General features: G+C 45.6%; 1 protein-coding gene across 1 annotated transcript in view; it reads right to left on the minus strand.

The window, feature by feature from the left end:
• Cdh13 (cadherin 13) overlaps positions 1-26343 on the minus strand; it is a 1034078-nt gene that overhangs the window by 205145 nt on the left and 802590 nt on the right. Inside the window, exon 7 of the mRNA XM_021169677.3 lies at positions 24410-24588. Coding sequence (XP_021025336.1) covers positions 24410-24588 — 179 coding nt within the window. The remainder of the gene's footprint in view (positions 1-24409; positions 24589-26343) is intronic.

Raw genomic sequence — 26343 nt, forward strand, 5'->3', positions numbered from 1 at the left:
GACAGTTGCGAGCCACTGTGTGGGTGCCAGGAACCAAACACCAGTCCTTTATAAAAGCAGCAAATGCTCTTAACCCCTTAGCTCTGTCTCTAGCCTCTGTTTCAGTAGTAGTTTCCAGTGTTCATACAAATGCTTGCCAAAGGCTACCACACATTGGAACTACTCACTAGGAAATGGATTCATGCAATAATCAGGTTATTAGCCACCCTGGAAGGTCTAATAGGCTACACAGCTTGTCTGGATCGAGATTCAGGTCAGTGATGGATCTCAGGGTCTGAGTGTTGGGCTTATTTTTAGATCTGTTTATTTTATGGGCATGGGGGTTTTGCTCGCATGTATGTCTCTATACCACTTGTGTGCCTTGTGCCTGTGGAAGTCAGAAGAAGGCATCAGATAGCATGGAATTGGAGTCCTAGGTGGTGGTGAGGTGCCACGTGGATGCTGAGAACTGAACCCAGGTCCCCTGCAAGAGCAGCCAGTGCTCTAAAATGCAGCGACAAGGCTTACTTCTCCTCGAACACTCTAAAGCTAACCATTCCCTTTCCTGCCTCGCTTTCGCTTTTCATTTCCTTGGCTTCTCCATCAGGTCTCCCCTGACAACTGTGATCCTTTCCCTGGTCTCCTCCCTGAGCAGACCTAGCATCTCTCTGTGTCGAGATTCTTGAACTGCTTATGCAGATACACTTGTGCAATTTTGCTCACTCAGACATTCTGTCCAGTCTGCTTCTATGGCGTTGCATGTGTGCACTGGAGAGTGTGACAGTCCTTTGTCTTAGGAGAAGGTGATGATGGGACTGTAATAATACTGGTGGGTCTTTTGAAAACACCCTTATTTGAAATGACTAAAAAAATGTTCTAGTCCTCCAAGGTCCCAAAATTCTCAAGGACGAATCTTGCATGGAATTTCAGTCTCTGGCAACATTGACTCATATTCTGGACTCCAACACTTCATATGTGTAACTGTTGCTATTTCTGGTCTTTGTATTTGTCTTGTTTAAGATCCTCATTTTGACATCAGAACACACACACACACATACACACACACACACATGTTCACACATACAAATGCATATGCACAAATGCACATGCACAAATGTGCACACATAGAAAAATATGCACATGCAAATGTGTGCACACATGCACACACATATGCACACACATATATTCCTTTTCATAGTAGACATCTGCATGGGTGGATGGAAGAAAGCAGGTGACCTGGAGTGAGTATTCTGGTTCTGTTGAAAAGCAAGTGGGTTAAACCCCACAAGTGAGCTAGAGCCCAGGGCCACCAGTCTCTGGTCTTCTTCGGTCTCTGTGAATGAATTCCAGACAGGAAGCCACGCCTACTGCTCCATTTCTCTGCTAATGTTTCCTTCTTCCTGGGCTCCTGTTAGCCGTCAAGTTGCCTCCAATTTCCTGATAGCATTTTGAGAAATGAAAACTTAAGGAGAAGCAAATTTTTTTCGCCCCGTCATGTTGTGTATATTTAATATTCCATTAGATTTGGCTCACTTATCTCTATAATTTCAAACCGTACTGTACCATTTATGGGCCACAGAAGGATTTTCATAGGCAGGTGGAGTCCAACGGTGGAACAGGGTGTTTATCAGTTTCTTCAAAATGTCATCTAAATTCATTTTTCACATTGTAAGATTGGCGCCGTGTACTTTCTCCATCTCAGAGAGCAAACAGTCGCACACAGCCAACTATCCCCTCTAATATGAATAAAAACGCCTCTCTACTTTATCTGCTCTAAACCAATATCCCTGAAGAATGTAAATATCTCACTCTTTTTCTTTTGTTTCTTACAGAGCAGGCCCAGGGGAGCGCATCAGATACATCTCTGCCATCTCTCCATACAGCTCCTAGGCTGAGCCAAGAAATCAAACCCCACCTGTGGTGCGAAGCCAGCACGCACTCTAAGCAGATCACTAGGGTAAAGCTCACACCAGACCTCGGGGAGATGCTCTGCTAGCCAGGCTCCTGTCTGCACCCAAGGTCTTGCCCCTGTCTACCTTCCAGCAGCGTGACCGTGACCAACTTCTCTTCTCTCTCAGCTTTGTCTCATTGTGTGTAGTGAAAAGAAAACACGGTCCCTGAAACTTGGGGTAATAATCCACAGAAAATGTTTAGCTCAGTGTCTGGCTCACAGTAACTCTTCATTGAGAGCTAATTTTCTTCTTTTTAAATTTTATCTATTTAATTTTTACTTATTCACTTTACATTCCTCTCGCTGCCCCACTCCAGGTCACTCCCTCCCACAATCCTTCCCCTATGTCCCCTTCTCCTCTGAACAGGTAAGGTCCCCCTCAGGTTCCCCCCACACTGGCACTTCAAGTCTCTGCAAGGCTAGGTACCTCCTTTCCCACTGAGGCCAGCCAAGGCAGTACAGAGGGCTACTTTATTATTATTATTAATTTAATTATTTATTGACATGCCAAAGATATTTTTTGGACATACATTCTTACTTTGTAGTTTAGGCTGACCTCTAACACACAGCCCTCTAGGCCGACCTCTAACCCATAATCCTCCAGGCTGACCTCTAACCCACAGTCCTCTAGGCTGATCTCTAACCCACAATCCTCCAGGCTGACCTCTAACCCATAGTCCTCCAAACCGACCTCTAACTCATAGTCCTCAGGAATGCTGACTTCTAACCCACAATCCTCCTGGCTTCATTTCCAGATTGCTGAGATTAACAGCATGTGCTGCCATAATTCTGGAATGAGAATCCCCCAACACACTTAGTTGGCCAGGCTTTTATTTATATTTGCTTGTGTGGTATATGTGAGCCTGTTGATGCATATGTGGAAGGCAGGGGTAGCTGCCTAGTGTCTGTCTATCTGTCTGTCTGTCTTCCTCTGACTCTGCACCTCATTAGTCTTTGAGGCAGTATCTCTTGCTGCATCTGGAGCCCGATGATTGGGCTGGCTGGCCAGGCAAACCTTGGAGAGCAACCTGTTTCTACCTCCCAATGCTTGTATTATAATCAGACACCTCTAATCCTGGATTAGTGGGTTCTGGGCCTTGAACTCAGGTCTTCATTGTTGTACAGCAAGCCACTTTACTGGTTGAGTCATCTTCCTGGTACCATGTTCTGATTTCCCAATCCTGGACTTTCTATGTTTCTTTCCTTATGTCTTCTTCCTATCCTCTAAGCCATGGTCTGCAAATTTTAACCAAGGGGCCAAAGCTGGTCCACCACCCATTTTCAGAAGTGAAGTCTTACAGCCACACAGCCACACATGCTCAGCTTCTGTACCATAATGGCAATCCTGGGTAGCTGACACAGAGAGTCTATGGGCTTCCAAACCCAAAGTGGGCACTACTTGACCCTTTCACACGGACACTGGGGACCACTGGCTAAAATCTTCAGCTCAAGTCATCCCAGGCCTGGAAGTCCATGTCATTGGTCCCACACATGATGCGGCCATACGGTCATTTTTACATGTCTTCCCACTACACTGTGAACTGGATGTCTACTGCCATGTCTGACGCCAGGGTGGGAACAGATGGCCCCTCTGAGGGAGGAATGAGGTGTGAGGCAGGAGCAGGTACATTGCAGAAAGCTTGGGACCTTGGTTTTAAAAGATAAGTAGGAGAAGAGAGGTCAGAGACTCCACCCACAGAGATAAGCAAACATCCAGGTGTGTGCACAGAGTGGCCCAGACATCTTCACACTTCTGTTTTGGGCTTGACTTCACACACCTGCTTACAGCTTGATAAAGGATGTACATCAGTTGTGTATCTGTGTCTCTTCTGGTACCTCAGATCTGGGATGGTCAGACACCTTAGAGGACGGTGGGGGGACCTGATCCAGCTCGCCTCCTTTTCTTTCATTTTATTCTCCCAAGGCAAAGATTTGGGAGCAGGTGGCTTATTTGGGAGGTCCCTCCTGTGTTTCTCAGTCCTCTAGGAACCAGAGCAGAATGCTTGGCTCAGTTGTCCTTTACATGGGAGAAAAATGTGAATGAATCTATAACTTCAGTTCTCAAAGGTTGGACACTGGTTCTCTGTTCACACCGAGATTCTCTTGTGGTCAAAAGAGGTTCCAGGGCAGCAGCTGCAGAGTCTAAGAAACCTTTGTGCGGGAGTGAAACTTCTACAGGGTTGGGGGTGGGGTTCCTAACATCCATCTCGAGAGATGGCCTGTGCTATAAAATACTGCATACGCATGCTCAGTGTGTGTCTTTCTCTCTGTGTGTGTGTGTGTGTCCTCCCTCTCTGTATGTCTCTCTCTTTCAGGGTATGTCTCTCTCTCTCTCTCTCTCTCTCTCTCTCTCTCTCTATATATATATATATATATATATATATATATATATATATGTGTGTGTGTGTGTGTGTGTGTGTGTGTGTGTGTGTATGCTCTTCTCTGTGTATATGTCTCTCATTGTATGTGTCTCTGTGTGTGTGTCTTTTTGTATGTATGTCTCTCTCTATACGTCTTTCTTTGTATGTCTCTCTCTTATGTGTGTGTCTCCCTGTGTGTTTCTCTGTATATATATCTTTCTCTCTGTGTATGTCTGTCTCTCTGTGTATCTCTCTCTCTGTGTCTCTCTATATGCCTCTGTGTGTCTCTCCATGTGTATGTCTCTCTGCATGTGTGTCTCTCTCTCTGTGTGTCTTTCTCTCCCTGTGTGTGTATGCCTCTCTGTGTTTATGTCTCTCACTCTGTATATCTCCCTGACTCTCTAGCTTTCTCTGTATGTGTGTGTGTGTGTGTGTGTGCGCGCGCGCGCGCGCGGGTCCATTTCTAATTTCCTACCCCCTCCCTTCACTTCTCTCTACAAGATCGCAGCGAGGCACTGGCAGGCGTGTGCCGACCAGGCAAAAAAGCTTCCTATTTAGCCAATGAGATTTTTACTAAGGAAAGTCGTGTTTTAAATTAAATTATAAGGCTAGGGCAGCAGCCCAGTGGGAAAGGGCCTGCCATACAAGGATGAGGACCTGAGACTGCATTCCTGGCATTCACATAGAAATACAGCATGGTGGCCTGCACCTTAACCTCAGTGCTAGGTGCACAGTGGGTGAAGCAAGAAGCTGGGAAGATCTATGGAGCTCACTGGCTGGTCTAAGTAAACCAAGGAGCTTCATATTGGATGAGAGATCACATCAAAAGATAGGTAGAGACACCTCACAGCAGTGGCCCTCAAACCTCCTAGTGCTGAGACCCTTTAACACAGCTCCTCATATTGCGGTGATCCCCCAACCATAACATTATTTCATTGCCACTTCATAACTGTAATTTTGCTACTGTTAAGAATAATAATATAGGTATCGGATATGCAGGATAGCAGATATGCTACCACCAAAGGGAGTCTCAACCTATAGGTTGAGAATCACTGCCATACATAGACCGTGGGTTTCCACACAAATGTGCACACATGTCCATGTGCAACCACATACACCACCTACTTACACACACAAACACATGCATGTACACATGTGCACATGTGGGCTTGTGTACTTGTGTGTGTGTATGTGTATGCACACACACACACATATACCAGACAAATGCATAAATTAGATGACAAAGCTTGTGGTGACCAAGTTTTATAACAAGGTTGTCTGAGCATGTACTCTTAGACAGAATCAGGCTATCTAGGGGGACAGTTTAACCCACCCAAGCCTCCTGAATGTCTTTTTGCAATTGCTCCTTGCCTCTCAGATTCTCTCCCAGAGCAGCCCTCAGCTCTCAGTCTTCCACCTTGAGAGTAAGATTAAGAATGTGCTGTGGTCAAAGCTGCCTCTAAATCCGTTTTAAGATCTTAGTTTTCCAGTCTGATCTGCCTTGAAACAGCCCCGGCTTTACACTGGATCCTGCTTAACCTTCCGACATTTCCTCCTCATTCTGAAAGTGCATTAAAGATGATTTCATCACAAGCCTTTGCAGGGAGATGAAGATTGGAGGGGAAACACTGCTTTCCTGGTGACAATTATTTAGCAGGAATATAAAGGGTATTGGTGGGACAAGGAGGAGGGAGGGCTCCATCCAGCAGAGGGAGGCTGGGAAGGCTGCTCAGAGGTGCGGGGCTGAGAGGGGGGGTTCTGGCTGATTCTGGAAGGGCCACAGAGGCACTGCATGAATGAGCTTTAAGTATAGAAAGCAGTATATGTGTAATTGTTTCCTATTGCTGTGTAACAGGGCAGCCCAAGCTTGGTGTGCTTTCAAGCAAGAATATACAGTTACAATTGCAAGTGGTATCTGGGGCTTAGAGATTAGTTCTTTAGAGGCTCTTGCTGAGTGTCTTTTCTGGTTCTCTTTCTTTCTCCTCTCTCTCTCTCTCTCTCTCTCTCTCTCTCTCTCTCTCTCTCTCTCTCTCTGTGTGTGTATGTGTGTACAGACTAGACAATAATGAGCTGGAGTTATCTTCCGTTTTACCTTGGGCCAGGTGATCTGCATCCAACTCAGCTTGTATTCCTGGGGAAGAGTGCTGGCTATTGGTCGGTGACCTCAGTTCCCTACCATATGGAATGCTCTATAATGCTATTTCAGCGTGTTTATAACACAGCAGTTGGCTTCACCCCATAGCAAGAATGAAGACAGATAACCCAGGTTTGGGGCTCACACAGCACAGTTGCTGTTGAATGTTACCAGCTTCAGAAGCCATCATTTCTAGAGGATATGGTGTTTCAGAGAATGACAGAAAAGCACAGACAAGGGACTCAGCAGTCACTCCTCTCCCACAAACTGGCCTCTGCAAAGTCTCACGTGGCTAGTCACCTTTTAGAGGGCCCGGGAGAACTTGGCTTCACTGCTCTGACCAGCTGGGCTCCTCATCCAGAACTCACCAAAATGTCAGCTTTCAGCTTCCAGTCTGCACAGCCTGGTGACCTGCCTTGTTCTGAAACAATACCAGCTCCTGTTTGCGGCAGCATTTTCTTTGTACTCACACTGACCAGAGCATGTTTTCACTTCCCCCATCCCAGTCCTTGATTATGGGAACTTGGGCAGGTCCACATCTTCTCCAGCATCCAGCTTCCTTCAGTGTTGGAATGGAATAGTGACCCCATGTTAAAGCATATTTAAGGACCACCATCGGGATGTATTTGCAATGTCTGGTATAGAGGCTGTGGACATCTCATTTGAAGCTTTAGCTTCCCAGATGCCATTTCACTGGGGAGAGCATTTAGCTCCAAGCCAACTAGCCTAACCAGAACTGCTGTCTTCTAACAGAATTTACCAAATGCCTCCTCGGCAGCTCTCACACTGGCCAGTTTCTCTAAGCATCAGGCAGCTAAGAGGGTATTAGGTAAGGACTGTGCTGTGGGTGAGGGCTTCTCCCTAACTCTGAAGTCAGGAGTCACAATGCTGACTGGAGTCCACCATGGTAAATATGCTTAGAAGTATCCTCTGAGGCAAGCTCTTACAAGCTTGTATGGGCGACTGGAAGGAAACATTGTTTCATTGTATAGGCAATTGGGAGGAAAGGAAACAACGTTTCATTGTATAGGCAATTTGGAGGAAAGGAGACAATGTTTCATTGTATAGGGAATTGGGAGGAAAGGAGACATTATTTCAGAAAGCATCTGAGATCTTGGGAAGATCTGTCTGAGCATCTCAGAGACAACTGTGCCTTGGTTCAAGTTCAAGCACCAACTTATAACTTATCACATCTTGTCTATTTACTATTTATTGAGTGGCTATTGAGACACGCCCATCAGAGCACAACTTGGAGGGTTCCATTAGTTCTTTCTTTACCATGTGGATTTCAGGGCGCTAACTCAAGTCAGTCCTCAGGCTTGGTAGTGATTACCTTCACCTGCTGAGCCATCTTACACTCCCATCCCCAGACTTTTGGGTTGTATGTAGGTAAAGACTCACCCTGCCTCTGTAATATCAGCCTTCTGTATGAACACAAGAGGCAATGACAACCACGGGTGTCACCCCTGCATGGCTAAAGTCCTTCATTGGCTCCCGACATCTGTCCTTTCTCCTCCCACTCTAGGTTTTCACAGAGAATAGAGAAGCCAAAGGGAGAAATTTGGATGTCCCATTCTAAACAGGTTTTTCTTCCTTTCTTAAAAAAAAACAAAAACAAAAACAAAAACAAAAAGAACACACATACACACATCCACATGTCACTGTGCAACTCATTGGCAGGGCTCTAATTGCTCACTTGTATGAATACATTTCCTGTAATTTAAAAAAGCATCACATAAACAAATGCTATTTTAAACATACATCCTTTGAGACCACTTTTCTCATCATCCGCTGGACACCAGGCAACCTCATTATCTGTTCTAACACCTGCTGCTGCCAGGCTTGCGACTGCTCTGTCTGGGTGTCTGCTGCACAGGATGAAGCTGCTATCTCCCAAGGTCTCACCTTGCTAGAGTCCAGGATGCTAAGTCCAGGTGACAAGTACTCAGTTCATTTGCCACCTTCTACAACTGAGGAAGTCATTAGTGGGAACTTACAGCTCCCCGCTGTCTGTCAGGAGGGACACTGGGAAGGCTGGGACTTTCTGACAGCAATTAAACTCTTCTTTCAGTCAATGGGAAATGAGAGGTGTTCTAGACTCAGGAAATATCACCAAGCAGGCCATATACAGCAGGCCATTGACACAGAAGAACAGTCTGCTCAGGATCTCGAGTGACACAGGCTCCGATTGCTAAGTGGACAAGCTTGAAAACCCCCTATATCTAGGCTCTTCTCCATCCGGAGCCTTCAGTCCACACGCTATCTAGAAATCAGGTCAAAGGCTGTATGGTTAGCTTTTTGTCACTACGGTTGACAGCAATGACTTATGGAGAAGGTTCACTTCTAGCCCATGGTCTCAGAGCTGTCTTTCTATTGGGGTGAGGAGGGGATGACAGGACAGTCTACCTCAGGGTGGACAGGAAGCAGAGCAGTAACAAGGACATGTCCCTAGCACCCTACTTCTTCCAGCTAGGCCACATGTCCTCTTTTATAACTTCTCAATAATGCCATTGTATAATGAATCCATCGAAGGATCAGCCCTTCCTTAGGTCAGAATCTAATTTTCTCTGGCACCTTAGAGTTGTGCCTCACCATTCACTTAGGTGATTTCTGAACCAATCAACTGATAAGACCAACCACCTTGGGGAATTTCACCTCTAGAACATGCCTGTGTCATACTGCTGCTGGCAACACCAGTACTAAGCACTAGGTACTAGTACTTAGTAATAAGTACCAGCAGCAGCATTACGCTCACAGTCCAGTGTCCACCACTGTGTGGGGTGTCTAATGGAAAAACTGGGGAAACTGAGTCAAGCTTACCACATGAGGAATCTCAGAACAAACACTACCGACGTTCCTGAAATGAGTCTTATAAAGATCAAGGTTGTCCTTATCGACACTTGTTAAGACTCTCCAGAAGCATGGCCCAGGTTTCTCCCCAGCAGCATGGGGAGTGGATACAGCAGAGGTGTGTGGGTCGCATCCAGCTTTCTGGTGTCTTCCTTGTGACTCAGGCAAGGCAGAGTAACCCCTTGGGTATTATTTTTACCAAACACCAAATCTTAACAGACAGGTTATTTTTAGTTGGTTTTGGAACTCCTTTGAGTCCTGGAAACCTCATTTGACCATCTGTCTGGAGGGATGTGTGTATGTATATAATGTTTAAAAGGGTGGTTGTTTGGTGCCAAGGCTACAAATACTCTCTCATACAAAGAGAGAGTCAAACACAAGACAAGAATAGAGAAATCTTCCAACTCATGCCTGTCCCAGAATGCCAGAGCTCAAAGGGACAAAAAAAAAAAAAAAAAAAAAAAAACAAACCCTGGAGTTTTGATGCCAAGGAGTCTTCTATAGAAAACAATTCAGAAGACCCTGGAGAGAGAGCAGAGGACAGAATTGAATTCTGCCTCCCAGTTTAGACATCCATAAATAGAGATGCCACTCACCACATCTCAGCGTCATTTCTGCATCTGCTCTCTGCAAAGGTCAAAACAAATGATTCCACATGCCTATCTGGAAAACGCAGACACACACAACTCCGTCTGCTCACCACCCGCTGGGATCTGGGGTGGGGACAGAGAAGGCAAGCAGACAGTGAGTGTGTTTGTTGACTGTCACGTGTAGCCATGTAAACCTGCTGCCAGCTTTGCGCCACTTAGATGCTTGTTGCTACCTCCACAGATATGTGACAAGATTCTCTCCTAAGTGTGACTTTACAGGCACCCTCTCCTGATATCTGACTTGCTTTGTCTGTGACTCTGGCATCCCGACACAGGCCTCTATGTGTAGTGTGACTCCTACTATTTTGCCAACAGATCAACTGGGTAGCATTGACACCAGTCTACACTCAGAGTTATAACCTCCTCCCATCACAGTGCAGCTCCCTGTCACAGTTAGTTTTAATTGTCAGCTTGCAACAACTTAGTGTCACAAATCCTCTGTGGCTGATCTTGACTGTGGTTCTTCACCCAAAACCCAATGGAAACTGTTGTTGCTGGTCCTGGCACATATATTGGCTCTCGGGAATCTGCTGGTCCAAAGGGCACTGGGACACATTGTAAAGCCATTTGAGTTTTTAAAAAAGTGTCTCCCTATTATATTATATTATATTTATCTATCTATCCATCCATCCATCATCTACATATTCTCTACCTAACTCTCCATTCACATACCCATCTACACATCTATCCATCCATCTATCCATCCATCCATCCACCCACCCACCCACCCATCCATCCCATTGATCATGTGTGCCTGTATACTATGGCATAGGAGGTCACAACTTGTGGGACTCAGTTTCGTCTACAGGGTGGGTCCGAGAGAACAACCTTAGGTTGCCAGGGCTGGGGTAGCCTTCTTTATCCTCTGCCAACCCACTTGTTCTCATTTGATTCTTACTGTGTTGTATTATATATCTATGCTAATTGAAGAGAAAGCCTTCTGCCCACAGCTGCCTCAAACCCAGGTGGCCACAGGAGTAGGGGCCACCTAGGCTCAGTGACCTAGAAAAAAGCCACCTGGCTCATTTCTTTTCTTTTCTTTTATTTGGTTGGTCTTATATTTGTTTTAGTAGTTTTGAAATTTCACTCTTGAATATTGTATTACATCATTTCAATCCCACAATCATCTCCTTCTATAGTTCCATGTCACCTTGACTCCTCAATGCCATGACCTCTTCTTTATTATTGTTACACACACACACACACACACACACACACACACACTCTAACCTGATGAATTCCTTTAGTATCTCATATATGACATAAAGTATACACCCATGAAATCTTAGCAATATGGTCACCTAAATGAACCCAGCACAATGACAACAGGAGAGAATATCCCAATATGGACAGGAGTCTCACAAAGCTTCATTCTTAGATAAAGAGCTTCGGGCAATTAATGGCTACTAAGAGAGGGAGAACCAGTCTTTTCTAGAAATCCGCTCACTCATAGGCTATTCCAATCACAATCTGCTATCCCTGTACTCACTGACACATTAGCACCCCATCCTTACAACAGTGGGAATTGAAGCCCACATCTGGGCTAGCACAAATATGCTCAAACTTCACGGCATTTTGCTTTCCTGTGTTGAAAGATGGCTCACTGTAGTGGTGAAATTGTTAAACCACTTTGGTTCCTGGCAGGTTCCACATACACTGCATCCTCCCAAGAGCTCTCTGGATTCTCAAATGAAAGACATACATATGTTGGTTAATTTTCTTTTTTGTTTGTTTTTTTTTTTTTTTTTTTTTTTTTTTTCGAGACAGGGTTTCTCTGTATAGTCCTGGCTGTCCTGGAACTCACTTTGTAGACCAGGCTGGCCTCGAACTCAGAAATCCGCCTGCCTCTGCCTCCCGAGTGCTGGGATTAAAGGCGTGCGCCACCACGCCCGGCTCGGTTAATTTTCATATGCCTTGATTAGCTCAATGGCTGGGCATTTCCAATCCTTCTTGAGGCTAGCTTATATTTTATTTTCTTCTGGTATTCCTCGCCTAACATCTTCTAAATCTATGTTTTATCTTTGCTGCCATGTTACTTTCTGGGCAGCCACTCCACTGGGCTGCTTTCTCTTTCTACCTACACTGCTGGATGAATTCTCTTCTCTAGCTCTTAAATCTGATCCCTCTCCCTCTGAGTCATGGCGATTGTCCTCCTCTCCCTTGCAGTCCCTTACCCACATAATCTAAAAGTCCTGCTCCATCTTCCTGCCCAACCAATGGCTATATGGTAATTCTTTATAATCAATTAAAGCCAACTGGGGGCAGGGACCCTCAAGTCTAGAACTGGCTTTTGAGAGCTGAAATGAGACAAAACATTAAAACTGATTCCCAACAGCTCACACCCTGCTTCTTCTGTGAGGTCACCTCCCAGATGAACAGTGGTGGTATTGATTAAACTAGAGAGAAGACATCCATGGGATATGGAGGTGAGACATAATGGGCTCAGATTTCAATGACCTTGGCTTTCCCTCTGTGTAATGAGGGCTTCTTCATTCACCTCAAAAGATTGCCATCGAGAGTCAATTAAACATGGAACACATATTTTTGTGTCTGACATATGTCACACACAGCAGAAATCCAATAGTCTCATTTCAGGTTAGTTCTGATCATGGCTACAAGGTTAAGTTCTGGGTCTGAAAGAAATATCTGAGTTGGTTCAGGATGATGCCCTTTTATGTCTGCAGGTGATTCTAGAAAATGCTTGGTTTCCTTCCCACTCCACGAGGGTTCCCTGCTGAGCCTAAGGATGAGAGAACACACCCATATCCCCCACTTCTCCTGTTTCCAGCCCCTGGTGCAGCTGGCAATTCCACCAGCTTCCAAGTTCTGCTGAGAGAACTGGCCATCTGTGAGACTTCTTTCTTTAGTGTGAGGTTCTGCCCTGACAGAGAGACTCCTTCCCAGATGGACTTGCCCCCAATTTTGACACTTCCAAGGGTTGATAAGCTGAAAAGTATTAAAAACATTTTAAATGGTCACACTAGCCATCTTAGTACTTATGGGGCATCCTCAATGCTGCCTGCAGGTCCACGCCTGGACAGCACTCTCTGTTTTATTATTCTTAGGTTGGACTCATTGTTTTAATTATTGCAATCTGATGTTGAGTCAAGATTTAATTACCCGAGGTTAATCTATTTCTTAGTAATGAGGGAAACGGACTTTGCTGTCAGAAGAATGAAGGTAGACACACTGTCCGTGGCTCCCCTTCTTTTCAGATAATTGCTCTTCAGGGGGCAATAAATAACTGTGATTCAGTACATGGAGTGGCCCTCAGCTACAGACACAGGGAGATAAGTGAGAATCAATATGTCAAGCCACCACTTTTCAGCCACCTTGACCAGTGATCGTTAAGGTCAGCATCTGCCAATTATGGCCTGTGGGTCAAAACCAACCTGCTATCTCGTTTTTGAATGCTCACATGCTGAAAAAAAATGCACTTAAAAAAAATCTAAAATGGTTTCACCAATCGTGAGAACACTGTGTAAAAGCCTAACCAGTCATTTTTAATATTTTTGAAAATTTTCAGATATTATTACTTTCACGTATGTATATGTGGGCAGACAAACTTGATGCAGGTGCCCATGGTGGACAGGGGCATCAGAATTCCCTGGAGCTCTGGTTATAGGTGATAGTGAGCTGTCCAGTGTGGTTGCTGGGAATTGAACCTGGGTCCTCTGCAAGAGGTTCAATAACCACTGGGCCATCTCTGCAGATTGCTCACGAGTCCTTAAGTCTGGAAAGACTTACCATCTGGGTGTCAATGAAAAAGTTTGCTCATCTCTGAGATGACATAAGGTCTTAAATTTGCAGCCCTGCTGGTTGCTGAACACGACAGGACAGCACCAGGTCTCCTGAAGGGCTCTAATTAACAGTCTGATGGAGTCACATGCCCATGAGGAAAAGTGTCAGCAGGGAGGTGCTCTCTAAAACCACATAATTTAGCCCCGATCCCAGGAACTTGGAGATCTGTGTTCGGAAGCCCTGTACTACCAGTTTGTGCTATTTCGAGGTGGAGGCTTTTTCCAAATGGCTTTATAGTGGAAACCAACCACAGCCTTGTCTGCAGTCCTGTCTAGGCTGAGACCACACTCACTCACGTTAAGTCTGTAGTTGCACTCAGAGACGCCCTGGCAGCTTGTCTCCAGATGTTGGGCTTCTCATTCCAGCAAAAACACTGCAAATTTAAAACCTTCTTTGTCCCATTTTTCTCTATCACTTTACACCAGAACTCAGCCAGAACCCTGTCCTAAAATAGAGGACACCCCTCTAGACTGAAGCATTCATGGGAGGGGGGCTCAGAAGCCTGTCATTTAACCTCAGTAACTGGAAAACCTGCTCATGAAGAAAATCAGTAATAACTCACCAATCAGTTCTTGGCTACCATGGGAAAGGGAGGGAAAAAAAAAAACCTCTCTCTGAAAGAGATTACTCCTTCAATTTTTTTTTAAAAGGCAACTCCACATAAAGTGAGATGAAGAGGTTTAAGATGACAGAAGAGTCCTCCACTCTCACCACCAACTTACATCTGAAGCTCCTTATTCTTGTTTGTTTGTTTGTTTGTTTTGTTTTTTGTTTTTTGAGACAGGGTTTCTCTGTGTAGCCCTGGCTGTCCTGGAACTCACTTTGTAGACCAGGATGGCCTCAAACTCAGAAATCCACCTGTCTCTGCCTCCCAACTACTGGGATTAAAGGCATGCGCCACCTCCGCCTGGCCTCCTTTTTTTTTTCTTAATGTACAAAGACCCAAAAGAAAACAAAGTGGACTGCAGAGAAAATTCCACAAATCAAAACATTTGTCAAAGTCCCAAAGATGAAGCTCTCTTAATGGCAAATCATGTCTTAACATACACCACGAGACTGCTGACTACCCAGCCAGGAGCCTACTGAGTACCCAGCCACATAACTACCAAGTCACGTGACTACTGACTACACAGCCAGGTGGCTAATGACTACCTAGTCACGTGACTACTGAGTACCTAGCCATGAGACTACTGAGTACCTAGTCATGTGATTATGGACTACCCAGCCACGTGATTACTGAAAACCCAGTGCTCAAAGACATACAGGAACAGGAAGCTCAAAATACGATGTTTATTAGCAGAAAACTAGATGGCAGAACTGAGATTCAAGGCAGAGTCCCCACCACCCTCTTTGATTAGTGGGGGAACTCTGAGCATCCATTTGGTCACTGAGCCTCCCATGTCTTTCTCATTGATGTATCTTTGCTGGTCTTCATCATCTCTCCATCAAGGTAAGGAAACATCCCTCCCTCCAAGTCAACACCCTGCAAATGGCTGCTAGCTTCCCACTTATAGCTGGAAGCCATCCCCAGAAAGGCATCTGAAGCCCTTTGTGCTCCAGCCCCAGCTTCCTGTCTCCAGACCACTCCTTCCCCCCTCAGTTTCCCCAGATTTTCCCAGCTGCTCTTCCCACTACCAGGCTCCAACTGCCCAGCCCTCTACTCTTTCCTGGGGATGAGCACCAGAAGTGCCCCACCCCCTACCTCTGTGTTTGCAGTCTGACTTGTGCTTCCCTGCCAGGAGGGCGTCATCCAGCTGGCCTCTACAGTCTATAGGTTCAGCAGGGATTTGAAAGTGTTGGCTAAATCTCATTAACATTAATCTCTGAGCTTTGGGAACCCAGTGACCTTGGGTTTTCTCAAAACATAAAGAGTCTGCCATATTCCCTGTTGTATGGGCAGGGTCAAGGCTGACTTCCTGTGGATCATGGGAAGTAGATGGCTTCCTGAATCTCCAGTCTCATTGTCAATTGCAGAATTAATTGGTCTCAATTCAGATTTACAGCATGGTAGGGAACAAGCCAGCCATCACTACGATGCTTATCTCTCTCAGTTGTCCCCATTAGCCTCTGATAAAAGGATGGTGGGTGTCCTCAGTGTGGCAGGGGAAGAAACAGGCCCCGAGGAGGCTGAATGAATGAATTGTCCCAGGAAACAAAGAGCCAACCTGTTCTAGCCATTCTGTAAGTCTGACTAACTAGTACTCTGTGGCTGGGGAGAGCTGGGGTGTCACAGGCTAGGAGCAAAGTTACCTTGGGCCATCATTACTCCTTCAGTAGTCATTGCCCAGCACTGTGAGTAACCTAATATCCTGTGACTCTGGTAAATCTATAAAAATGAGGCCCAAGAATGTCACCTGAGGCCCATTACAGACACATACCTACTTTGCTGTATCCCTCCCTGATGTTTCCAGAAAATGTATTTGAAAAGTACCTTGATTTATAATTTTACTTGCTATAAAAAAAACTATAAAGCTGTCATTATTTTGGAGCATGGTATCCAGGATGATTTGAATCTGTGTTTCCGAGTCATGGCCACTCGTACTTGGCTCTAGAATAAGCTCTCTCTTATTCCCTTTGACACAAGAGCTGTGTTTTTACGTGGACCTCCGGAGTGTGAGGACAGTGCCTCTGTCCGTGGATCCTGGCTATCTGATCAGACTACTCCAGTTGAGCTGAAGTCATACCTGGCAGCTAGACAGGACAGTAGCTTTAGCTTAGCCAACCCACAGCTATAGAGGAGCAGTGGGGATGAAGGAGAGGCTGTTAGATGCACATAGAGGAGCAGTAGGGATGACAGAAAGGGTGTTATATGCACTCAGGTCTCAGGTTTCTGAGAGTGAAAAGAGAGAGGAAGGCACAGCCTAAAAGCCAGGACCTCTTGTTTCTACCGAAAAAACGTCATCTATGGAAACCTGATGTTGCTGCAGCCCCATGTTAGACCCTAGGGTTTATCGTCCCACCTCAGATGCATCCTGCCCCATTGTCTTTGCTGACACACAGAACGAGCACAATCCCACAGTGCAGTTCACCATCTGTGTTTCATTTGCAAGGATAATGTGTCATTTTAAAAATAATAAGACCATTTATTTACATCTGCCTTTTTTCTTCCTCTATTTGCTCGGCAGTAGAGTGATAAAAAAATGGAGAAAATTATCCAAACAAAAATATTTATGAGTAAATAGCTTATAGAGATGGTGAGGCTGTGACTATCTAATTCTGGTCCCACCCACCAGAGCAAACAAAGACAGTGCTCCTGGCAGCGTGATTGAATTGTATGCAATTATCACCAATCTTTCAAACATGATGGTAACGAGGGAAGTATTAGCATAGATTAGGACAGCCTCGAAACATTTATTTCCCCAAGAATATGACTACTGCTTCTAATTTTTATTAATGGAATGGAGGAGATGCTATCTCTTATTTGTTCAGGCAGTTTGATCTGATACCATTTTCACAACTTCCTTCACGGGTCTCTGGAATGCGGCTACAAGACAATGTGATAACGCAGGTCATTTTACCCACGTGCCCGATTATCATTGGACCTCCTGGTTTGCATCCAGATTCATCAACTACTTTGTTTGTATGAAATAACTCATTGGGGACCTGGAGAGATGGCTTAGCCACTAAGAGTGCTTGCTGCTCTGTCAGAGGACCAAGGGTTAGGTCTCAACACCCATGACAGGATGGCTCATAACTGCCTGTAATGCCAGCTCTGGGGGAATCTGAGGCCCTCTGATGGGCCTCTGAGGGAAACTGTACAGGTATAACACACACACACACACACACACACACACACACACACAGATAAAAATAAATTTTAAAAGGTATTTCCAGATCATTCTCTGTTTTCAGTTTGGACACATTCTAGAACTATCCAACTACCTCACAGCAGATAAATGCAAATAAAACTAAAAGTAAACATGGGAAGAACTCCTTAATTTTCACATTTGGCCTTAAACTTTTGGGCACTGATGAAGTTTTAGGGAATCCCTTACCAGCTGCAAATAGAAAATCAAGACATCCCTGGGTCTATGATCTGGTTTAGTATGTGCATATTTCATAGGCAGGCGATCATCTGCCTAGATTATCTGCAAACTGATGCATAATAAAGAAGGTGAATTCAAACAAAGACGGGAAAGTGCTCAGCTCGAACCCCTTGAGAAGATCAAGGGCCCTTCTGCAGGGAGGTTCTCCTTTTAAGGGTTTCTTTTGGAAACTGTTTCTACTTGAAAAAAAAATCCCCTGACCATTACGTGCTCTGAGTAGTTGCAAATTGTGGTCGTGTTCAGAAAATGCTGGCAGATTCCAGCTGATGAATTCCAGTCTAGCAGCCAAGATGGTCAGCTAAATAGAGCATTTATCAACCACAAGACCTTTATCTGATATTATTTTGTAGTGCAGCCAGACATAGTTGAAAAATACAGATGGAGCTGTTTGAACGGAGTGGCTGAGTATGGCCATAGAAGAGAAGAAAACAGTGCCCCCTATGAGCCCGATTTCACTGAGTAGGATATATGGTTCTTACTTTCTACAAACATTTCCCTGAATATTTCAGTTGGAGGACACATTCCCACAGGTCCACCATTCGCTATGTGGATCAATGGACTATGCTTCAGGGCTTGGTATAGTACTTGGTACCAGGGCAGCCATCAAATGCATTCATTAGACTGATAAATGATGGCACAGAGGTAGGACTAAGCTAGCAACTGAAATCAAATAGCTTTGACTGTTTATATAACTGTGCAGGAATGAGGACCCAGTAGTATGTTCTGAGATAATATAAACCTTAGGAATATAGGTCATTTAAATATCTATCTGTCCACTTACCTAGTCATCTATCCATCCATCCATCCATCACTACTTACCTGCATGCATATCTACTCATGTATGTAGCTATCCATCAATTGTTTGTATGTCCATGTACCTGCTCATCCATCCATCCATCCATCCATCCATTCATCCATCCATTCACCCACCCATCCATCCAACCATCCACCCATCCACCTATACATCCATCCAAACACCTATCAATTCATCCAGTCAGCCAGCTACCTATCCATCTACCTATTCATCCAACAAACAAATTCTGACTCTATTACACATCTGATACCATACTTGGCCATGCAGATAGACAGATGGGTCAGAGATCTAAGGGTCCTTGTTTTAGAAAGTATCATTTTGGTAGAATATCAGAGAAAGTCTATGCTCAAGCTTGTGATGGAAAATATATCAGATTCCCAAGTGCAACCTGTGATCTATAGACACCGAACTTCCAATCTCGAGTAGTAATCAGTGGCTTCACAATTGTAGTCACTGATCTCACAAGTCATCGGTGCTCCCCATCACTCCTCCCTTCCAGCTTAACAAGTAGCTCCCCCTTCATACTAAGAGCCAGAGAAATGCCAGGGAGGGAGCATGCAGAGAGAATCCTCTTCCTCCTCAGAGCATGAAGACACCGGCACCTGGTTCATTTAGGAGACTTGTTAAGGTGTCCTGGGGAGGGAGGAGGAGGATGATCAGTCACATGCAGTGGGTTAAAGGTCACCTCCTCACTGCTGCACCTCACTGTCCTTATGGTGCGCTCAGAGAGAAAGCCGGCCACGGAAACAGAGGAGACCAATAGGCAGATTCCAAACACTTGCTCAGCATGTGACACCTCCTCTCCGATGCCAGCTCGTCTGCCTCTCCCCAAAGCCAATCCTCCCAGCTGGCTCCTCCTTAGGAGATGGCTTCATGGCAGGAAACACACCACATGGAAAAATCAACATGACTTTGCTATCACCTGAGCTCACAGGAGCCAGAGGTTTAGAGTCCCCACTCTAGATAAGCTCAAGATGTACAGAAGCTTTGTCTCTTCCTGAGTCAGGGCTGAGGAGGAGCTGAGAGCAATGCGAGAGCAGCTGCTCCCAAAGGAGTTTTGATCCGTCTACACTTGTCATCGTCAACATACACACGCATACACACACATCCTCCCACTCACATATACACACATAGACATACACACAGACACATACACACATAGACAATCACAGACCCACACAGACAGACATACACACATATACATAAGGATACAGGCACATCCTCCCACTCACACACACATACACACACACACACACACACATACACACATAGACACACATACACACATAGACATACACACAGACACACACAGACATGCACACCCACACCCACACACATACATGCACACACATAGACATACACATAGACACACACAGATGAACATACATACATACACAGAGATACACAGAGATATGCATGCACCCTCCATGCACATACATGTACACACATACACACAGATATACAGACACATACACACATATAGACACACACAGAGACACATACAAACACATAGACATATACATACACACACACATAGACATATACACAGACACATACAAGCACATAGATGTATACATTGATACATACACACACATAGACATACAGGCAGACATATGAATACCCAGGGACACACACACAGACACACAGGCATACACGCACGCGCACACACACACACACACACACACACGAACAAACACACATACACTTGAGGTACTGTAAGCGAAGTCAAGCGTAATTCACATCAAAGTTCATAGGTCTCATGTGGAGATTTTCTTTTCCTATTTTTGAAACAGTTTTCAAGTTATGTGTTTATGGGTGTTTTCCCTACAAGTATGTCTGTGGCACCATGCGTGTATCTGGCTCCTGAGGAGGTCTGAAGAGGACATCTGCTCCCCTTGGACAGATATTACAGGTGGTTGTGAGTCACCATGTAGGTACTGGGACTTGAACTCAAGTCTTCTAAAAGAGCAGCCAGTGCTTTTAACTGCCAAGCTATCTCTCCAGGTCTTCATCTACTATAACAACAACAACAACAACATCAACCTACTGTGGGGGTGTATGTGTACCTTGGTCATTGTATATGTGTATAGACTGCAGGACACCCCATCTATTTCATTTGAGACAGGATCTATCTGTGGCCCGGAGCTCATTAACTAGGCTAGACTGACCAGCACGTCCCAAGAATCCTCCTGTCTCTGCCTCTGCAGAGCTGGTGTTACACTGTATGCTGCCACATGCTGCTTTTTAGACATGGATTCTGGGGATCAAACCCTGGTCCTCATGCTGTGGAGGTAAGCGCTTCCCCTACTGAGCTTCCCTCTCCAGCACCAAAGCATTTTCTTTTTTTCTTTTTTTTTTTTTTTTTTGGTTTTTTTTTTTTTTGGTTTCTCTTTATAGCTCTGGCTGTCCTGGAGCTCATTTTGTAGACCAGGCTGGCCTCGAACTCAGAAATCCACCTGCCTCTGCCTCCCAAGTGCTGGGATTAAAGACGTGCGCCACCACGCCCGGCTTGCATTTTCATGAAAGAGAATGTTGTTAAGTTCTCTGCTGGACACCCAGCTGGCTAAACATACCCAGAATAGGGAGGCCCTCAGTAGCTCTCTGGGAATAAAACCAGCATGGAAGTCCACCCTCTGGCTGAAGGGACCTAACACATCCACTTGAATCTTAAGAGAGTAGCTGAGCCCAATAAGGTTAAGATACCATGAGCCAGGGAACCTGAACATGACGGTGGTGGTTCCTGTCCCTTTAAGGAGCCAGCACTGCAACTTCTCGGGCTCAGCAGCTGGGTGCAGCGTTCCCGCTCAGCTCACATGCTGAAGTCGCAGAGATTTCTTTCCTCCAGATTGTGTTTATGTTGCCTGCCTCAGCACTGAACTCTGGAAAACCCCGCAGAAGTGGCACTCGCCATTCATTGTCTTTGATTTTCCAATTTCAGTTCAATTGAATTTCTACTTTTTGGGGGCTGCTTGTATATTGTGGCTTGGAATACTTAATTCAGCTCTATGCTGATATACTTGTTGCCTCTCAACAACAGCCACAGAGCTTCAGACCCTCTGTGTGTCCCACACATAAACTTTAAGAATGTTCTATAGGGATCCTTTCTTTTCTTTTTTTTCCCCCCAAAACAAAGAGCCGCTGAGCCGGGCAAAATCACATTATTTGGCCCTGCCTCCCTCAGAAGAAATGATGGTCAGGACCTTTGGAGGGCTTAGGGTTACAGGAAGGCTGATGTGTATGTGTGTGTGTGTGTGTGTGTGTGTGTGTGTGTGTGTGTGTGTATGCGCGTGCATGTGTGTATGTGTGATATGTATGGTATGAGTGATATGTTAGAATAGTGACTCATGGCTGAATATAACACACCAGGCCAAAGCAGTTCAACATGTAAGAGGTTTTACCAGGGACAAAGGGAGTAGAGAGAGAAAGACAAAGGGTAAAAGAAAAAAAGGTGGGGGGGTGGCGAAAGTTCTATCTTTTATATAGACTGTGATGTAATCTCTTTGCAGGTGAGTGTGGGAAGTGGGCTCTGGGAAGGTATGTGGTCGTCATAGCAACAGGTGACATGACACCTACATAGCAGATCTGCAAAACTGATCTTTTGATGCCAACAATGAGTGTTTGTATATTTGTATGTTTGTGTGTGTCTACATGTGTGTGTCTGTGTGTGAATACATGTGTGGTAGGTGAACAAAAGGGTTCACTCTGGGAAGCCTTCAATCACCCTCAAAGAAAAAGGAAATACATGCCTGGGTGGATGGCCCAGCAGGTAAAGTGTATGCCTTGTAAGCTTAGGACCTTATAACCAAGCACAAGCCAGACACAGTGTGGCCAATGTCTGTAATCCCCAGTCTGGGAAATCAGGTCAGGCAGATTGCAGGGACTGACTGGCCAGTAGGTCTGGCTGAGACAGTAAGGTCGGTGTTCCTGAGAGAGAGCTCCATCTCTAACAAAAATAAGCAATAGAGGAAGACACCGACCTCTGATGGCGTTGACTTCTGAGCTCCTCACACCTGTGTGCACATGTGCGAGCACACCTACCCACAGGCATGCTTGTGCATGCAAACACACATATCCAACCCAGTAGCCATGGAAACGGGGAGGGTTGGGAAGAGAATGGGGAAATGAACTCAAGGGAAAGGACTAACATTGTCTCCTCTCCTCTTTGTTTTTAAACCAGAAACAATTACATTTTTAAAGTAGTCACCACAATTTAACACGGATTTCTCTTTTTCTCTCCCTTCTTGTAATTTCCCATGCTAATCTTTAGTGTCTTAGCCCTCAAGAGTAAATCTTGGGGCCATTTCAACTCAAGTCACCTCTTTCCCTCTGTCAACAAGTGTACAATTAGAACTGTCATGGTCCTTGGACTGTGCTTGGCTGTGAAGAGGCAAACATTCATAGTCTTTAATTTTTAATTTGTGATCTAGGCCAACAGAGCTTTCTGGACTTACAGTATGGTATTCTAGGCGGTCACTGGAGTACATCAGCTTCCGCTAGCCACTTGTGACCACTCAGCCCTGGAAAGGGTGAGTGTGACCCGGAAACTGTTTTTATTTTTTATTTTTTTCAGCTTCAGTTCAATTAATCTAAAGCTTAAATGAACACATTTAAGCAGTGACTCCTTTCTTGAATGATGCTTCAAGGAGACAGGTAACAGTTCAAGGAAATACGCACCCTGGCGTGGGTTGGCTCACGTGTGAATTTAGAAACTAGGAATGAACCAGACTTGGGGAATAGGGTAGAGTTTCAGCGGGGGCTGATTTAATCCAGATTCTTAGGAGACACATGGGACCACTGAGAAAACAGAGATGAGAAGACATCTAAGCCCTGGATGGCTTCACTGGGAACACTGAAGTGAAATGGACCATGCTGAGCCCATTGAGGAAGGCTGGCAGTCACAATGTGAAAATGGCATCCAGGGTCAAGCCTAGAGGTGTCTGGAACAAGGATCTGCTCTCAGACAGTGGGAGAGCCGGAGATGAATAGGAGCCCAAGTCAGCTTCTGTGTAGTGCATGACTTCACATGAGCTACCGGGTGGACCCGGAACTTAGGAAAGGACTGGGCCACATGGGGTGGTGGCAGTGCACATTTAAGCCAACATAGAGACAAGGACCGTGCATAGGCTCAGTTTAAAGATGGCACTGGCTTTATCTGAGCATGATATCTCCCGAGACTCATGGTGTGAAGGGAAATGAGGCCTAAGGCTTCTCAGATGGCTCATTTTCAGAAGACTTTAACATAAGAATTAAAGAAAGGAAATATTATACTGAAACATTTTGTTAGGGCCCCTAATTCTAAACGCTTTTAAAACACTGGGTGAAAGAGCAAAAAAGTCAATATGGGGTTCAACAGAGGCTCAGGGCATCTCTGCATGACGACATGTGATCTGAGGGATGAGTGATTTTACAGAGGGCTTATAGAGGAAAGGCAGAGATGGCGGGAAGACACAGGGCACACATGGATAGAACTTCTTGGCTGTACCAAGGACAGACTGGGTAATCTTAGAAAGAGCTATGCCCCCCTTCTTCCCCTCCCCCATGTGACCTTGCCTTCCCTTCTACAGGGAACTCAAGAGTCTGAAGAATGGATAGATAGATCATCGGGTAGAAAGACTAGAAATAGCCAGGGCCACCCAGCCCTGCAGAGTGTCTGGCTGGGTCACATCCCAACCTGTTTATCTATTGAGATCCAGCCACCACGCTGTGTGTAAACATCTCGTTCCTGCCTTTACGGTCTCGAGGGCCCTTGACTCCCATATGTTCCCTTTGGTGGGGAGCTGTGCTCCATTCTCACAAAGAAGAAAACAGAATCCTTTCCGCTCACCTCCCGGTCCAGCAGCGCAGGTGACACTACGGTGACAATGTCTCCTTTCTCGGGATCGATGTAGAACATGTTAGGAGATGGCTTGTCAGGCGTCTGCTGACGGATGTTGTACCTCAGGAGAGCATTGTCAGTAGCCGGGTCATCTGCATCAAACGCTGTCATCCGCATCACTGTGGTCCCTAAGGAGGGCGGGGCCAAAGGGTAGGAGACAGTTATCAAAGGGGCAGGATGGTCAGGGCCTCTCCCCCGTGGGCAACGACAGCAAGGGAATAGCCTGCCCATCACTCTCTGAATTAAAAAGACAAACCATTTCCCGAGCTCTGCTTCTCCTGCCTGCTCCATCACATTAAAGGACCCGAAATACAGAAAAGAAAGCTCCCCTGTTCTGTGGAGTGACAGCTTAATTTTTTCTTCTGCTGATGTGCGATTTATTTTTACGGGCTTCCATTGCATTTTGGATGTGGCTCCGTGACAAGAGCTTCTGAAACTCTCACGGATGCCTGCCAGGGCCTGGGACAGGTGTTGGAGAAATAGAAGCACAAAGGGGGTCGGTCATACATCATAGCATCCCGGAGCTCAGAGAGAGAGATGGATACATAAAGGGGCAGAAATCATTAGCGGGGAATGGAGGGAGCAAAGAGCGGCTTCTTTGGCCCAGGCTCTGGGGAGGTTCTCGATGCAGCTACCCATGGGGTGAGAAGGTACCAGCGAGGTGAAGGATAAGGGCCTTCAAGGAAAAGCTACACCAGGAAAAGAGGACATGAGGCAGTCTTAACACTGCTAGACAGCTGCCACCCTCAGGTACTATCAGCATAGAGAGGATGGTGACATGGTGCAACCTTGCCAACACAAGCAGGAGACACGGGCACAGGACCTCCATCCATGAAGAAACAGACTGCTTGGCAATGCCTGGGCTGGTAGTGTGCCATCTTTTACTCACACACTGCTCACACGAAGGGTGTCTTAGTCAGGGTTTCTATTCTTGCACAAAACACCATGACCAAGAAGAAGCAACCTGGGGAGGAAAGCTTACACGTCCACACTGCTGTTCATCACCAAAGGAAGTTAGGACTGGAACTCAATTAGATCAGTAAGCAGGACTTGATGCAGAGGCCATGGAGGGATGTTCTTTACTGGCTTGCTTCCCCTGGCTTGCTCAGCTTGCTTTCTTATAGAACCTGAGACTACCAGCCCAGGGATGGTACCACCCACAAGGGGGCCCTCCCTCCTTGATCACTAATTGAGAAAATGCCTTACAGCTGGATCTCATGGAGGCATTTCCTCAACTGAAGCTCCTTTCTCTGTGATAACTCCAGCCTGTGTCAAGTTGACACACAAAACCAGCCAGTACAAAGGGAGACCAGGATATTGACTTACAAGGACAACTGGGCTTCACAGAGGGAAAATAATACATTTGCCTTCTTGGCATCTACTCTTGGGGAAGCTCATGTCAAGCAGTTTGCATGAGGAAGCTCATGGGTAGACTCTCTGGTGGCAGAAAATTTGGAATCAGCCTAGCTGTCTAGCAACAGGGGAATCAATAAGAGGCTAGCACCTGCCTATTAGGAAAGCCTTTGAAGTTGTTTGGGGGCAGATCTGATATGGTCTACCATAGACAACACTCCAGGTTACACAATCAAATAAAATACATCAGGGTGACGAGCAACTCCTTGCCATGGAAACTCCCACAGCAGGCGTGCACGGTGCAGGTGCTATCTGCATCTAAGGAGAATGGAAGGTTTGCAACAGTGAAGCCTCATACTGGTCATGCAAGTGAAATCTGAGGAGAGAGAGGGTAATGGGGTTGGGCTGGTCATGAAGGAACAAGGTTGGTCTAATCTGTCATGCTCTCACAGAGTGGATGCAGCCATTCCGAAACTAACACTTAACTTTAAAAACAGTGTAGTCATGAACACTGACAGCCTAGAACCCAA

This window comes from Mus caroli, unplaced genomic scaffold, assembly GCF_978045245.1.
Source record: "Mus caroli unplaced genomic scaffold, Mus_caroli_1 scaffold_10, whole genome shotgun sequence".
NCBI lineage: Eukaryota > Metazoa > Chordata > Mammalia > Rodentia > Muridae > Mus > Mus caroli.